Genomic DNA, 15,695 nt, shown 5'->3' with positions numbered 1-15,695 from the left:
GGCAGCTATGTCCTTCAGGACTCGGCCAGCTCGGTCAGTAGTGGTGCTACCGAGCCACTCGTGGTGATGGACATTGAAGTCCCCACCCAGAGTACATTCTGTGCCCTTGCTACCCTCAGTGCTTCTTCCACGTGGTGTTCAACATGGAGGAGTATTGATTCATCAGCTAAGAACATAAGAACATAAGAAATAGGAGCAGGAGTAGGCCATACGGCCCCTCGAGCCTGCTCCGCCATTTAATAAGATCATGGCTGATCTGATCATAGACTCAGCTCCACTTCCCTGCCCGCTCCCCATAAGCCCTTATCCCCTTATCGTTTAAGAAACTATCTATTTCTGTCTTAAATTTATTCAATGTCCCAGCTTCCACAGCTCTCTGAGGCAGTGAATTAACAGATTAACAACCCTATGAGAGAAGAAATTTCTCCTCATCTCTGTTTTAAATGGGCGGCCCCTAGTTCTAGTCTCCCCCATCAGTAGAAACATCCTCTCTGCATCCACCTTGTCAAGCCCTCTCATAATCTTATACATTTCGATAAGATCACCTCTCATTCTTCTGAATTCCAATGAGAAGACGCCCAACCTACTCAACTTTTCCTCATAAGTCAACCCCCTCATCCCCGGAATCAACCGAGTGAACCTTCTCTGAACTGCCTCCAAAGCAAGTATATCCTTTCGTAAATATGGAAACCAAAACTGTACACAGTATTCCAGGTGTGGCCTCACCAATACCTTATATAGCTGTAGCAAGACTTCCCTGCTTTTATACTCCATCCCCTTTGCAATAAAGGCCAAGATACCATTGGCCTTCCTGATCACTTGCTGTACCTACATACTATCCTTTTGTGTTTCATGCACAAGTACCCCCAGGTCCCGCTGTACTGCAGCACTTTGCAACCTTTCTCCATTTAAATAATAACTTGCTTTCTGCCCAAGTGCATGACCTCACACTTTCCAACATTATACTCCATCCGGCAATTTTTTGCCCACTCACGTAGCCTGTCTATATTCTTTTGCAGATATTTTATTTCCTCCTCACACATTGCTTTTCCTCCCATCTTTGTATCGTCAGCAAACTTGGCTGCGTTACACTCAGTCCCTTCTTCCAAGTCGTTTATATAGATTGTAAATAGTTGGGGTCCCAGCACTGATCCCTGCGGCACCCCACTAGTTACTGATTGCCAACCAGAGAATGAACCATTTATCCCGACTCTCTGTTTTCTGTTAGTTAGCCAAGCCTCTATCCATGCTAATATATTACCCCCAACCCTGTGAACTTTTATCTTGTGCAATAACCTTTTATGTGGCATCTTGTCAAATGCCTTCTGGAAGTCCAAATACACCACATCCACTGGTTCCCCTTTATCCACCCTGTTTGTTACATCCTCAAGGAACTCCAGCAAATTTGTCAAACATGACTTCCCTTTCATAAATCCATGCTGACTCTGCCTGACTGAATTTTGCTTTTCCAAATGTCCTGCTATTGCTTCTTTAATAATGGACTCCAACATTTTCCCAACCACAGATGTTAGGCTAACTGGTCGATAGCTTCCTGCTTTCTGTCTCCCTCCTGAGGGAGGGCAGTAGGTGGTAATCAGTAGGTGGTAATCAGTAGGTGGTAATCAGTAGGTTTCCTTGCCCATGCTTGACCTGACTTCCTGGGGTCCGGAATCAATGTTGAGGACTCCCAGGGCCACTCCCGCCCGACTGTATATCACTGAGCCGCCACCCCTGGTGGGTCTGTCCTGCCGGTGGGAGAGGACATACCCAGGGATGGTGATGGAGGAGTCTGGGACATTGGCTGAAAGGTTTGATTAGCTGAAAGGTTGTTGCTTGACTAGTCTGTGGGACAGCTCTCCCAATTTTTGCACATGTCCCCAGAGGTTAGTGAAGAGGACTTGGCAGAGTCGACTGGGCTGGGTGTGTCTGTGTTCGGTGCTGGGTAATCCATCTGGTGTTATTCTTATTATTGTTTCCTGTAGAGGTTTGCTACAACTGAGGGGCTCGTTGGGCCATCTCAGAGGGCAGTTAAGAGTCAACCACATTGCTGTGGGTCTGGAGTCACATATCGGCCAGACCGGGTAAGGACGGCAGATTTCCTTCCCTAAAGGATATTAGTGAACCAATCCGATAGTTTCATTGTCACCATTACTGAGACGAGCTTTTTATTCCAGATTTCTTTAATTAGCTGAATTTAAATTCCCCAGCTGCCGTGGTGGGATTTGAACTCATGTCCCCGGATTATTAGTCCGGGACTCTGGATTACTGGTCCAGTGACATAACCATAATGCTACCATTATTAAATGCAACTCGGATTCAGTTAATGTTGGTATACTCCATTTAGTTCATTTTATCCCTTAGATTTAATTAATTAACTGATTCTTTATTTACTTATTTAATGTTATCCCTTGGTTTACATTATATTGCACCTAATTCCCACTCTCACCACATTCCCCTTTGCATGTCCTTACTCTGATGTGCAATTTGCTCCGTTGAGCACTTCGGTCTCGCTCCCAACGTTCCAATAATTAACACTAATCAGTGACCCACTTACAACTGATTGATAGTTCACTGGCCAACTTAGTCATTCGGTACCTTGAATATGCGAATCCATTTTCTCAACCAGTCGCGGCTTAAATTCCAAAGCTTTTCTTTGTTTGGGACTTGGGTCCCGTCAGAGGTGGCCCACGAGTTCAGCTCCTTCTCAAACAAGTCGTGTGGATCCTGCAGCCCAATATCATCCAGAAGGAGCTTGATGGTGTTCCTGGAAAACAACATGTCCGAGGGTGAGGGGCGGGACAATGCTGGCTGATGGTCAACTCTGTCAGCTCTGATTTGCCTGACTCAGCCCTTGCCTCAGCTCATCCGCTGCTGAAAACCTCATCCATGCCTTTGTTACCTCTGACCGTACTCCTGGCTGGCCTCCCACATTCTACCCTACGTAGACCAGAGGTCGTCCAAAACTCGGCTGCCCGTGTCCTAACTCGCACTAAGTCCCACTCACCCATCACCCCTGTGCTCACTGCCCCGTGTCCTAACTCGCACCAAGTCCCGCTCACCCATCATGCCCTGTGCTCGTTGCCCCGTGTCCTGACTCGCACTAAGTCCCGCTCACCCATCACCCCTGTGCTCGCTGCCCCATGTCCTAACTCACACCAAGTCCCGCTCACCCATCACCCCCTGTGCTCGTTGCCCCGTGTCCTGACTCGCACTAAGTCCCACTCACCCATCACCCCTGTGCTCGTTGCCCCGTGTCCTGACTCGCACAAAGTCCCGCTCACCCATCACCCCTGTGCTCACTGCCCCATATCCTAACTCACACCAAGTCCCACTCACCCATCACCTCTGTGCTCGCTGCCCTGTGTCCTAACTCGCACCAAGTCCCGTTCATCCATCACCCCTGTGCTCACTGCCCCGTGTGCTAACTCGCACCGAGTCCCGTTTACCCATCACCCCCTGTGCTCGCTGCCCCGTGTCCTAACTTGCACCATGTCCTGCTCACCCATCACTCCTGTGCTCGCTGACCTACATTGGCTCCCGGTTAAGCAACGCCTCGATTTCAAAATTCTCATCCTTGTTTTCAAATCCCTCCATGGCCCTCGCCCCTCCCTATCTCTGTAATCTCCTCCAGCCTCACAAATCCCCCCGAGAAGATCTCCAATTCTGGCCTCCTGTACATCCCCAATTTTCATCACTCCACCATTGGCGGCCGTACCTTCAGCTGCCTGAGCCCTGAGCTCTGTAATTCCCTCTTTAAACCTCTCCGCCGCTACCTCTCCTCCTTTGAGAGGCTCCTTAAAACCTCCCTCTTTGACCAAACTTTTAATCAGGTGGCTCGGTGTCAGATTTTGGTTGATAATATTCAGAGAGGGGTTGGACACTGATGATGCAATTGACCAATATTAGTTGGACATTCTGCACCGAGTGACTCAACTCCTGATCCCCAAAGCCTCTCCACCAACTACAAGTCAGGAGTGTGATGGAATACTCTCCACTTGCCTGGATGAGTGCAGCTCCAACAACACTCAAGAAGCTCGACACCATCCAGGACAAAGCAGCCACTTGATTGACACCCCATCCACCACCTTCAACACTCACTCCCTCCACCACCGGCGCACCGTGGCTGCAGTGTGTACCATCTACAAGATGCACTGCAGCAACTCGCCAAGGCTTCTTTGGCAGCACCTCCCAAACCCGCGACCTCTACCCCCTAGAAGGACAAGGGCAGCAGGTGCATGGGAACACCACCACCTCCACGTTCCCCTCCAAGTCGCACACCATCCTGGAACTCCCTCCCTAACAGCACTGTGGGAGCACCTTCGCCACACGGACTGCAGCGGTTCAAGAAGGCGGTTCACCACCACCTTCTCAAGGGGCAATTAGGGATGGGCAATAAATGCTGGCCTTGCCCACATCCCAGGAACAAATAAATAACTATATATATAATTTTTGTGCAATGTCAGTGCCATGAGTTGAAAGGTCACGAACCTGAGGATGATGTCACACTGCAGGAACTGGGCCATGAGTTCCACCAGCAGCTCCAGTGCGTCCGGCATTAACTCCTTCAGCGCCCACAGCGCCGTAAGGATAAAGTCTCGCTCCTCTTGGATCTACGCTCACACACAAACAGCAATCGTTACAGAAACCGCCACGGAAATATAGCCTTCCAAAGTTACAGGAAGTAAAACACGGTGCTGGAAATCTGAAATTAAACACTCGCGGGGGCCGGGGAGGGTGGGGTTAGTCAGCCTGTGTGTGTGGAGGGAAAGACAGAATAGGGTCGCCTCTCCCTGACCTGAAGATAGATACTTCAGGGAATTCAGGGCCAGAGTGATCTCCTGGACTAATTTCAATCGCCTAACAGTGTCGGAGAGGAATTTCCCAGATTTCTTTTTCTCAAACTGGCCTGAAGATTTTATCTGTTTTTTTGCCTATCCCAGGAGATCACGTGGTTTCGGGTAGGGTGTCTATGTTGTGATAAGAACATAAGAAATAGGAGTAAGCCACCTGGCCCCTTGAGCCTGCTCCGCCATTTAATAAGATCATGGCTGATCTGATCATGGACCCAGTTCCACTTCCCTGCCCGCTCCGCATAACCCTTTACTCCCTTATCGCTCAAAAATCTGACTATCTCCACCTTAAATATATTCAATGACCCAGCCTCCACAACTCTCTGGGGCAGAGAATTCCACAGATTTACAACCCTCGTAGAGAAGAAATTCCTCCTCATCTCACTTTTAAATGGGCGGCCCCGTATTCTGAGACTGTGTCCCCTAGTTTTAGTTTCCCCTATGAGTGGAAATATCCTCTCTGCATCCATCTTGTTGCGGTCCCTCATTATCTTGTATTTTTCGATAAGATCACCTCTCATTCTTCTGAACTCCAGTGAGTAGAGGCCCAACCTACTCAACCTATCTTCATAAGTCAACCCCCTCGTCTCCGGAATCAACCTAGTGAACCTTCTCTGAACTGCCTCCAGTGCAAGTATATCCTTCCTTAAATACGGAGATCAAAACTGTACGCATTATTCTAGGTGTGGTGTAATGTTTGTATGCCTGGGTTTACCCGCCACCAGGGGGCGTGAGCGTCGGAGGTCATTGGGCCACACACACACACACACACACACGTGCAGCCCTTGTATATAAAGAAAGCCTCCATGTTTAATCCTCACTTTGAGAACTAATAAAGTAGAGTCAGGTTGCACCTGATTGAGTTCACGGTACTAAGCCTGTTGAGTTATTGCATACGCAACATTTGGCGACGAGGCACAACACGAACTTTCACACACAGAACAAAATGAGCACCGTTGGAATCCTGGAGCGATTCGTGGAGGGAGAAGACTGGCAATTTTACAGATTGCCTCGACCAGTACTTCGTGGCCAACAAGATGGATGAAGATGCTGACGCAGTTAGGCGCAGGGCGGTTTTCCTCGCGGTTTGTGGTCCAAAAATCTATGGCCTCATAAAGAACCTGCTCTCACCTGCACGTCCAATGGAAAAGACCTATGAGGAATTGTATGCTCTGATTCAGGACCATCTCAAACCTAAAGAAGGCATCATTATCTCGAGATATCGCTTTCACCAGCGTGTTCGTTCAGAGGGCCAGGACGTGGCAGAATTTGTTGCCGACCTGAGACATCTTTCTGGGCCGTGTAAGTTTGGAACCGCGTTGGAAGACATGCTGCGCGAAATCTCTGCAATCGGCATAATCCTGCGGAAGTTGCTGGCTGCGGAGACGCTGGAACTGAGCAGGGCCATCACGATCGCCCAGGTTTGCCTGACCACAGTCAATAGTACAAAGCAAATATCATTGCAAAGTCGGAACTCCACGGCAAGTACTGTGCACCAGATTGTGTCGTCGGTTGGCAGAGCTGCACCTGGCAGGGCCTACCCAACTGTGTTTGCGAAACCTGTCATTGAAGTCCGCCATTGGGCATGAATCCGATTTCACCCTGTTGGTATTGTGGGGGCAGTCATCGGCCTCATCAGTGCTGTTTCAGGCAGTATATTTGTAGAGGCTGTGCGAAAATGGGGCACCTTCAGCGGATGTGTCCGCAACTCAGCAAGCGTGCTGCGACACACCACGTGGATGATGATGACCGATCCGGAACAGATCCGCCAATACAACCCGAGATACCCGGGGAGGAAGTGTACAGTGTACATTCGTTCCTGACAAAGAACCAACCAATAATGATTGAAGTAAAATTGAACGGCAGAGGAGGACAAAGGGTTTAATTAGGAGGGGGAAAATGGAGTATGAGAGTAAGCTTGCAGGGAACATAAAAACTGACTGCAAAAGCTTCTATATATATGTGAAGAGAAAAAGATTAGTGAAGACAATCAGGTGAATTTATAATGGGGAACAAAGAAATGGCAGACCAATTGAACAAATACTTTGGTTCTGTTTTCACTAAGGAAGACGCATATAGCCTTCTGGAAATACTAGGGGACTGAGGGTCTAGCGAGAAGGAGGAACTGAAGGAAATCCTTATTGGTCAGGAAATTGTGTTAGGGAAATTGATGGGATTGAAGGCCGATAAATCCCCAGGGCCTGATAGGCTGCATCCCAGAGTACTTAAGGAAGTGGCCCTAGAAATAGTGGATGCATTGGTGGTCATTTTCCAACAGTCTATCAACTCTGGATCAGTTCCTATGAATTGGAGGGTAGCTAATGTAACACCACTTTTTAAAAAAGGAGGGAGAGAAAACAGGGAATTATAGATTGGTAGTGGGGAAAATGTTGGAATCAATTATTAAAGATGTAATAGCAGCGCATTTGGAAAGCAGTGACAGGTTTGGTCCAAGTCAGCATGGATTTATGAAAGGGAAATTATGCTTGACAAATCTTCTAGAATGTTTTGACTCTGTAATTAGCAGAGTGGACAAGGGAGAACCAGTAGATGTGTTGCATTTGGACTTTCAAAAGGCTTTTGACAAGGTCCCACACAAGAGATTAGTGTGCAAAATTAAAGCTCATGGTATTGGGGGTAATGTATTGACGTGGATAGAGAACTGGTTGGCTGACAGGAAGATAAGAGTATGGATAAACGGGTTCTTTTCAGAATGGCAGGCAGTGACTAGTGGGGTACCACAAGGTCCAGTACTAGGATCCCGGCTATTTACAATATACATTAATGATTTAGACGAAGGAATTGAATGTAATATCTCCAAGTTTGCGGATGACACTAAGCTGGGTGGCGGTGTGAGCTGTGAGGGGGACGCTAAGAGGTTGCACGTTGACTTGGACAGGTTAGGTGAATGGGCAAATGCATGGCAGATGCAGTATAATGTGGATAAATGTAAGGTTATCCACTTTTGTGGCAAAAACAAGAAGGCAGAATATTATCTGAATGATGACAGATAAAGAAAAGGGGAGGTGCAACAATGGTACATCAGTCATTGAAAGTTGCCATGCAGGTACAGCAGGCGGTGAAGAAGGCAAATGGCATGTGAGCCTTCATAGCGAGAGGATTTGAGTATAGGAGCAGGGAGATCTTACTGCAGTTGTACAGGGCCTTGGTGAGGCCTCACCTGGAATATTGTGTTCAGTTTTGGTCTCCTAATCTGAAGAAGGTTCACCAGACTGATTCCCGGGATGGCAGGACTGACATATGAATGAAGACTGGATTGACTAGGCTTATATTCACTGGAATTTAGAAGAATGAGAGGGGATCTTATAGAAATATATAAAATTCTGACGGGATTGGACAGGTTAGATGCAGGAAGAATGTTCCCGATGTTGGGGAAGTCCAGAACCAGGGGTCACAGTCTAAGGTTAAGGGGTAAGCCATTTAGGACCGAGATGAGGAGAAACTTCTTCACTCAGAGAGTTGTGAACCTGTGGAATTCTCTACCATAGAAAGTTGTTGAGGCCAGTTCGTTAGATATATTCAAAAGGGAGTTAGATGTGGTCCTTACAGCTCGAAGGGCCGAATGACCTACTCCTAAGAACATAAGAACATAAGAATCAGGAACAGGAGTAGGCCATCTAGCCCCTCGAGCCCCCATTCAATAGGATCATGGCTGATCTGGCCGTGGACTCAGCTCCACTTACCCGCCCGCTCCCCGTAACCCTTAATGGTTAAAAATCTATCTATCTGTGATTTGAATAATTCAATGAGCTAGCCTCAACTACTTCCTTGGGCAGAGAATTCCACAGATTCACAACCCTCTGGGAGAAGAAATTCCTTCTCAACTCGGTTTTAAATTGGCTCCCCCGTATTTTGAGGCTGTGCCCCCTAGTTCTAGTCTCCCCGACCAGTGGAAACAACCTCTCTGCCTCTATCTTGTCTATCCCTTTCATTATTTTAAATGTTTCTATAAGATTACCCCTCACCCTTCTGAACTCCAACGAGTAAAGACCCAGTCTATTTAATCTATCATCATAAGGTAACCCCCTCATCTCCGGAATCAGCCTTGTGAATCGTCTCTGTACCCCCTCCAAAGCTAGTATAACCTTCCTTAAATAAGGTGACCAAAACTGCACGCAGTACTCCAGGTGCGGCCTCACCAATACCCTGTACAGTTGCAGCAGGACCTCCCTGCTTTTGTACTCCATCCCTCTCGCAATGAAGGCCAACATTCCATTCGGCTTCCTGATTACCTGCTGCACCTGCAAACTAACTTTTTGGGATTCATGCACAAGGACTCCCAGGTCCCTCTGCACCGCAGGATGTTGTAATTTCTCCCCATTCAAATAATATTCCCTTGTACTGTTTTTTTTCCAAGGTGGATGACCTCACATTTTCCGACATTGTATACCATCTGCCAAACCTTAGCCCATTCGCTTAACCTATCTAAATCTTTTTGCAGCCTCTTTGTGTCCTTTACACAACCCGCTTTCCCACTAATCTTTGTGTCATCTGCAAATTTTGTTACACTAAACTCTGTCCCCTCTTCCAGGTCATCTATGTATATTGTAAACAGTTGTGGTCCCAGCACCGATCCCTGTGGCACACCACTAACCACCGATTTCCAACCCGAAAAGGACCCATTTATCCCGACTCTCTGCTTTCAGTTAGCCAGCCAATTCTCGATCCATGCTAATACATTTCCTCTGACTCCGCGTACCTTTATCTTCTGCAGTAACCTTTTGTGTGGCACCTTATCGAATGCCTTTTGGAAATCTAAATACACCACATCCATCGGTACACCTCTATCCACCATGCTCGTTATATCCTCAAAGAATTCCAGTAAATTAGTTAAACATGATTTCCCCCTCATGAATCCATGTTGCGTCTGCTTGATTGCACTATTCCTATCTAGATGTCCCGCTATTTCTTCCTTAATGATAGCTTCAAACATTTTCCCCACTACAGATGTTAAACTAACCGGCCTATAGTTACCTGCCTTTTATCTGTTCTCTTTTTTAAACAGAGGCGTTACATTAGCTGCTTTCCAATCCGATGGTACCTCCCCAGAGTCCAGAGAATTTTGGTAGATTATAACAAATGCATCTACTATAACTTCCGCCATCTCTTTTAATACCCTGGGATGCATTTCATCAGGACCTGGGGACTTGTCTACCTTGAGTCCTATTAGCCTGTCCAGCACTACCTCCTTAGTGATAGTGATTGTCTCAAGGTCCTCCCTTCCCACATTCCTGTGACCAGCAATTTCTGGCATGGTTTTTGTGTCTTCCACTGTGAAGACCGAAGCAAAATAATTGTTTAAGGTCTCAGCCATTTCCACATTTTCCATTATTAAATCCCCCTTCTCATCTTCTAAGGGACCAACATTTACTTTAGTCACTCTCTTCCGTTTTATATGTCGGTAAAAGTTTTTACTATCTGTTTTTACGTTTTGCGCAAGTTTACTTTCGTAATCTATCTTTCCTTTCTTTATTGCTTTCTTAGTCATTCTTTGCTGTCGTTTAAAATTTTCCCAATCTTCTTGTTTCCCACTAACCTTGGCCACCTTATACTCATTGGTTTTTAATTTGATACTCTCCTTTATTTCCTTGGTTATCCACGGCTGGTTATCCCTTCTCTTACCGCCCTTCTTTTTCACTGGAATATATTTTTGTTGAGCACTATGAAAGAGCTCCTTAAAAGTCCTCCACTGTTCCCTCAATTGTGCCACTGTTTAGTCTCTGTTCCCAGTTTACTTTAGCCAACTCTGCCCTCATCCCACTGTAGTCCCCTTTGTTTAAGCATAGTACGCTCGTTTGAGACACTACTTCCTCACCCTCAATCTGTATTACAAATTCAACCATACTGTGATCACTCATTCCGAGAGGATCTTTTACTTACTCCTGCACCCACATGTTTCTATGTTTCTATATGCCGGTATCTATGGAATTAGACACGGGTGCGAGTCAGTCAATTATGAGCCAGAGGACTTTCGAAAAGCTGTGGGACACCAAGGCCGTGAAACCCAAGCTGAGTCCGGAAAATGCAAAATTGCGTACCTGCACCAAAGAGCTTATACCAGTGATTGGCAGTGCAGCAGTCAAGGTGTCGTACGATGGGGCGGTTCATGATCTATTGCTGTGGATCGTTCCAGGCAACGGTCCAACGCAGTTCGGCAGGAATTGGCTCGAAAAAATAAAGTGGAACTGGAACAATATTAAAGCTTTGTCATCGGTGCATGACGCTTTATGTACTCAAGTGCTGAGCAAATTTCCCTCGCTGTTTGAACCGGGTATCGGCAACTTCATGGGAGCCAAGGTGCAGATCCACCTGGACTCGGATGCAAGATCCGTCCTGTACATGAGGGAGAAGGTCGAAATCGAACTGGACAGACTCCAACGTGAAGGGGTCATTTGAATTTAACGAGTGGGCTAGTCCCATTGTTCCTGTGCTGAAGAGTGATGGCACTGTCAGGATTTATGGAGACTACAAGGTTACGATCAACTGAGTTTCGAAACAGGATCAGTATCCATTACCAAAGGCTGACGACCTGTTTGCAACGCTAGCCGGGGGAAAGTCGTTCACCAAATTGGATCTGACGGAGCTTGTCAAATTGTCAAAGAAACTTACGTGCATCAATACGCATAAAGGGCTGTTCATTTACAACAGGTGTCCCTTCGGAATTCGCTCGGCTGCAGCCATATTTCAGAGAAACATGGAGAATTTACTGAAGTCCGTCCCTAGAACCGTGCTGTTCCAAGACGACATTCTGGTCACAGGTTGTGACACTGCCGAACACCTGCACAACCTGGAAGAGGTTCTACGTGGTCTGGATAAAGTGGGGCTCAGGCTGAAACATTCAAAGTGCATCTTTATGGCACTGGAAGTCGAATTCCTGGGAAGGAAGATTGCTGCAGGCCTACGGAATCGAAAACAGAGGCCATCAAAAATGCACCCAGACCCCAGAATGTTCGTTCCTTGGTCTTCTCAACTACTTCGGTAATTTCTTACCTAAATTCAGCACATTATTAGAGCCACTGCACATGCCGCTCAGAAAAGGTGACAACTGGGATTGGGGTGTATCTCAAACAGGGCCTTCGAGGAGGCTAGAAATCTGCTTTGTTCCAACAAATTGCTGGTACATTATGACCTGTGCAAGCGTTGAGTATTGGCCTGTGACGCTTCATCACATGGGGTTGGTTGCGTGCTCCAACAATCCAATGAGTTGGGCAAACTACAACCTGTTGCGTATGCGTCAAGAAGCATGTCTAAAGCGGAACGAGTCTATGGCATGGTAGAGAAAGAAGCTTTAGTCTGTGTATATGGCGTTAAAAAGATGCACCAGTATCTGTTTGGGCTTCGTTTCGAACTTGAAATCTATCATAAGCCGTTCATATCTTTGTTTTCAGAGCATAAAGGTATCAATATCAACGCGTCGTCTCACATCCAGAGGTGGGCGCTGACATTATCTGCCTATGATTATGTCGTTGCCATAGACCTGGCACCGAGAATTGTGCCGATGCATTGAGCTGTTTACCGTTGCCCACGCCGGAGGTGGAAATGCTACAGCCCGCAGACCTACTGTTGGTCATGGATGCCTTTGAGAGTGAAGGGTCGCCTGTCACCAATCAACAAGTTAGGACCTGGACCAGCCAGGATCCGATCTTATCGGTTGGAAAACGTTGTGTCCTTAGTGGTGATTGGTCGGCCATTCCCAGGGAAGTGTGTGATGAGACCAAAACTTACAACCGTCGCAAAGACAAACTATCCATTCAATCTGATTGTTTGCTATGGAGTCATCGTGTTGTTGTGCCCAAGAAAGGCAGGGAGAGATTTGTACGGGATTTACACAGTACCCAGCCAGTATTGTGATGATGAAGACCATTGCCAGGTCTCACGTTTGGTGGCCTGGCATTGACTCTGATTTGGAGTCATGTGTGCATCAGTGCAACACTTGCATGTAGTTAAGCAACGCAACAGTGGAATCTCCTCTAAGTCTGTGGTCGTGGCCCTCCAAACCATGGTCGAGGATCCACATCGACTTACGGGTCCTTTCCTAGGCAAAATGTTTTTGGTGGTGGTGGATGCGTATTCCAAATGGATAGAATGTGTAATCATGTTATCCAGCACATCCACAGCCACCATTGAGAGCCTTCGTGCCATGTTCGCCACTCATGGTCTGCCCAACATCGTTGTGAGCGACAACGGATCGTGTTTCACGAGTTTGGAGTTTCAAGAGTTTATGAAACTCAATGGTATCAAGCATGTAAGGTCAGCACCATTCAAACCCACGTCCAATGGTCAAGCGGAGCGGGCCATCCAAACTGTTATGTATGTAACCCTTGCCAACCTGTATCACACCACCACCAGAGGGCCTACCTGTTGGAGTCCCAAGGGATCCCAGCATCCCTTGGGAGCACGGTATATAAGCAGGCCACCCATGAGGTACCTGCACTCTGGAGTCTTATTAAAGGAGCTAAGGTCACACTTACTCATTGTTCTCAGTGCTCTGTTTCATCCTTTATTCTGAGCTTATCAAATGGCGACGAGATAACGAACAACCAAGCGAAAATGCAAAGAACAGTTAGTATCCTGGAGAAGTTCTCAGAAGGGGACGATTGGAAGGCCTTCGTGGAGAGACTTGACCAATACTTCGTGGCCAATGAGCTGGAAGGGGACGAGAACACTGCCAAATGAAGGGCGATCTTCCTTACTGTCTGTGGGGCAACAACCTATGGCCTCATGAAGAATCTTCTAGCTCCGGTAAAACCAACAACTAAATCCTATGAAGAATTGTGTACGCTGGTCCGGGAGCATCTAAATCCTAAAGAAAGTGTTTTGATGGCGAGGTATCGGTTCTGCACGTGTCAACAGTCGGAGGGCCAGGAAGTGGCGAGCTACGTCGCCGAACTTAGGCACCTCGCAGGACATTGCGAATTTGAGGGATTCCTTGAGCAAATGCTGAGAGACTTTTTTGTGCTTGGCACTGGCCATGAGGTAATCCTTCGCAAACTGTTGACTGTTGAAACTCCAAATCTAAGCAAAGCCTTAACTATAGCCCAGGAATTTATGTCCACCAGCGACAACACCAAACAAATTTTGCAGAATAAAGAGGTTTTGGCCAGTACTGTGCACAAAGTAACGTCGTTTTTGAGCAGGAATGCATATGGCAGAACATAGACGCCGGCTGCTGCATGACCTCAGATGACCCAGAGTCCGCCATCAATCGTTGTGGAGGTGATCTTCGGGCTCATCAATGCCGCTTCAAGCACTATGGGTGCAACGGCTGCAGAACAATGGGACCCCTCCAGCGAATGTGCAGGCGAACTGCAAACTACCACGCTGCAGAGGAAGATCGATCCACTGTGGATCAGGCTGAATTGGAGAGTCGTACCGAGGAGGCAGAAGTGTTCGGGGTACCACCTTCACCACGAAATGTCCACCAATAATGTTAAAAGTTGAACTGAACGGAATTCCAGTATCCATGGAACTGGACACGGGTGCGAGTCAGTCCATTATGAGCAAAAAGGCCTTCTACAGGCTGTGTGCAACAAGGCACACTGGCCCAAGCTCAACCCCATTCAAGAACTTACACCAAGGAACTGATCCCTGTAATTGGCAGTGCAGAAGTCAAAGTCTCCTATGATGGAGCAGTGCATGAACTCCCGCTGTGGATCATGCCAGGGGATGGCCCCACATTGTTTGGTAGAAACTGGCTGGGAAAAATCCGCCGGAATTGGGACGATATCCGAGCGCTTTCGTCCGTTGACGACGCCTCATGTGCCCAGGTTCTGAGCAGGTTTCCATCGTTGTGCGAGCCAGGCATTGGAAGCTTCTCGGGGGCGAAAGTGCAGATCCATTTGGTTCCTGGTACGCGATCCATCCACCACAAGGCACGGGCGATATCGGATATGATGCGTGAGAAAGTGGAAATTGAGCTGGACAGCTGCAGCGAGAAGGCATCATCGCGCTGGTGGAATTCAACGAGTGAGCCAGTCCAATTGTCCCGGTACTTAAAGGTGACGGCACGGTCAGAATTTGTGGGGACTATAAAGTAACGATTAACCGTTTTTCGCTGCAGGACCAGTACCCGCTACCCAAGGCAGACGACCTATTTGCGACCCTGGCTGGAGGGAAGACGTTCACCAAGCTGGACCTGACCTCGGCCTACATGACGCAGGAGGTGGAGGAATCTTCGAAAGGCCTCACCTGCATCAACACGTACACAAGTCTGTTCATCTATAACAGATGCCCGTTCGGGATTCGGTCGGCCGCGGCAATCTTCCAACGGAACATGGAGAGCCTGCTAAAGTCGGTTCCTCGCACTGTGGTTTTTCAGGACGACATACTGGTTACAGGTCGGGACACCATTGAGCACTTGAAGAATCTGGAAGAGGTTCTTAGTCAGTTGGATCGCGTGGGACTCAGGTTGAAACGCTCGAAGTGTGTTTTTCTGGTGCCGGAGGTCGAGTTCTTGGGAAGAAGAATCGGAGCAGACGGCATTAGACCCACCGACGCCAAGACGGAGGCCATCAAGAACACGCCGAGACCACAGAAGGTGATGGAGCTGCGGTCGTTCCTGGGATTCCTCAACTATTTCAGTAATTTCCTACCTGGGTTAAGCACCTTGCTAGAACCCCTACATGTGCTACTGCGCAAGGGAGACGACTGGGTATGGGGGAAATCACAAGAGGCTGCCTTTGAGAAAGCCAGAAATCTGTTATGTTCAAACAAACTGCTTGTCCTGTATAACCCATGTAAACGATTAGTGCTAGCTTGCGATGCGTCGTCATATGGGGTCGGGTGTGTGTTACAACAAGTTAACGAATCTGTGATTTTGCAACC

At 47.6% G+C, this 15,695-nt stretch overlaps 1 protein-coding gene across 4 annotated transcripts in view; it reads right to left on the bottom strand.

The window, feature by feature from the left end:
- Nucleotides 1–15,695, bottom strand: part of wdr97 (WD repeat domain 97) — a 184,065-nt gene that overhangs the window by 31,430 nt on the left and 136,940 nt on the right. For all 4 annotated transcript variants that reach the window (XM_070881917.1, XM_070881914.1, XM_070881916.1 and 1 more), the window contains exons 18-19: nt 4,489–4,610; nt 2,596–2,764 (exon numbers count right to left, since the gene is read on the bottom strand). In XM_070881917.1, coding sequence (XP_070738018.1) covers nt 2,596–2,764; nt 4,489–4,610 — 291 coding nt within the window. The remainder of the gene's footprint in view (nt 1–2,595; nt 2,765–4,488; nt 4,611–15,695) is intronic.

The sequence above is a fragment of the Pristiophorus japonicus genome, chromosome 5 (genome assembly GCF_044704955.1).
Source record: "Pristiophorus japonicus isolate sPriJap1 chromosome 5, sPriJap1.hap1, whole genome shotgun sequence".
Lineage (NCBI taxonomy): Eukaryota > Metazoa > Chordata > Chondrichthyes > Pristiophoridae > Pristiophorus > Pristiophorus japonicus.
Note: the sequence above shows the minus strand (reverse complement) of the source record. Positions and strands in the feature narration are given on the sequence as shown.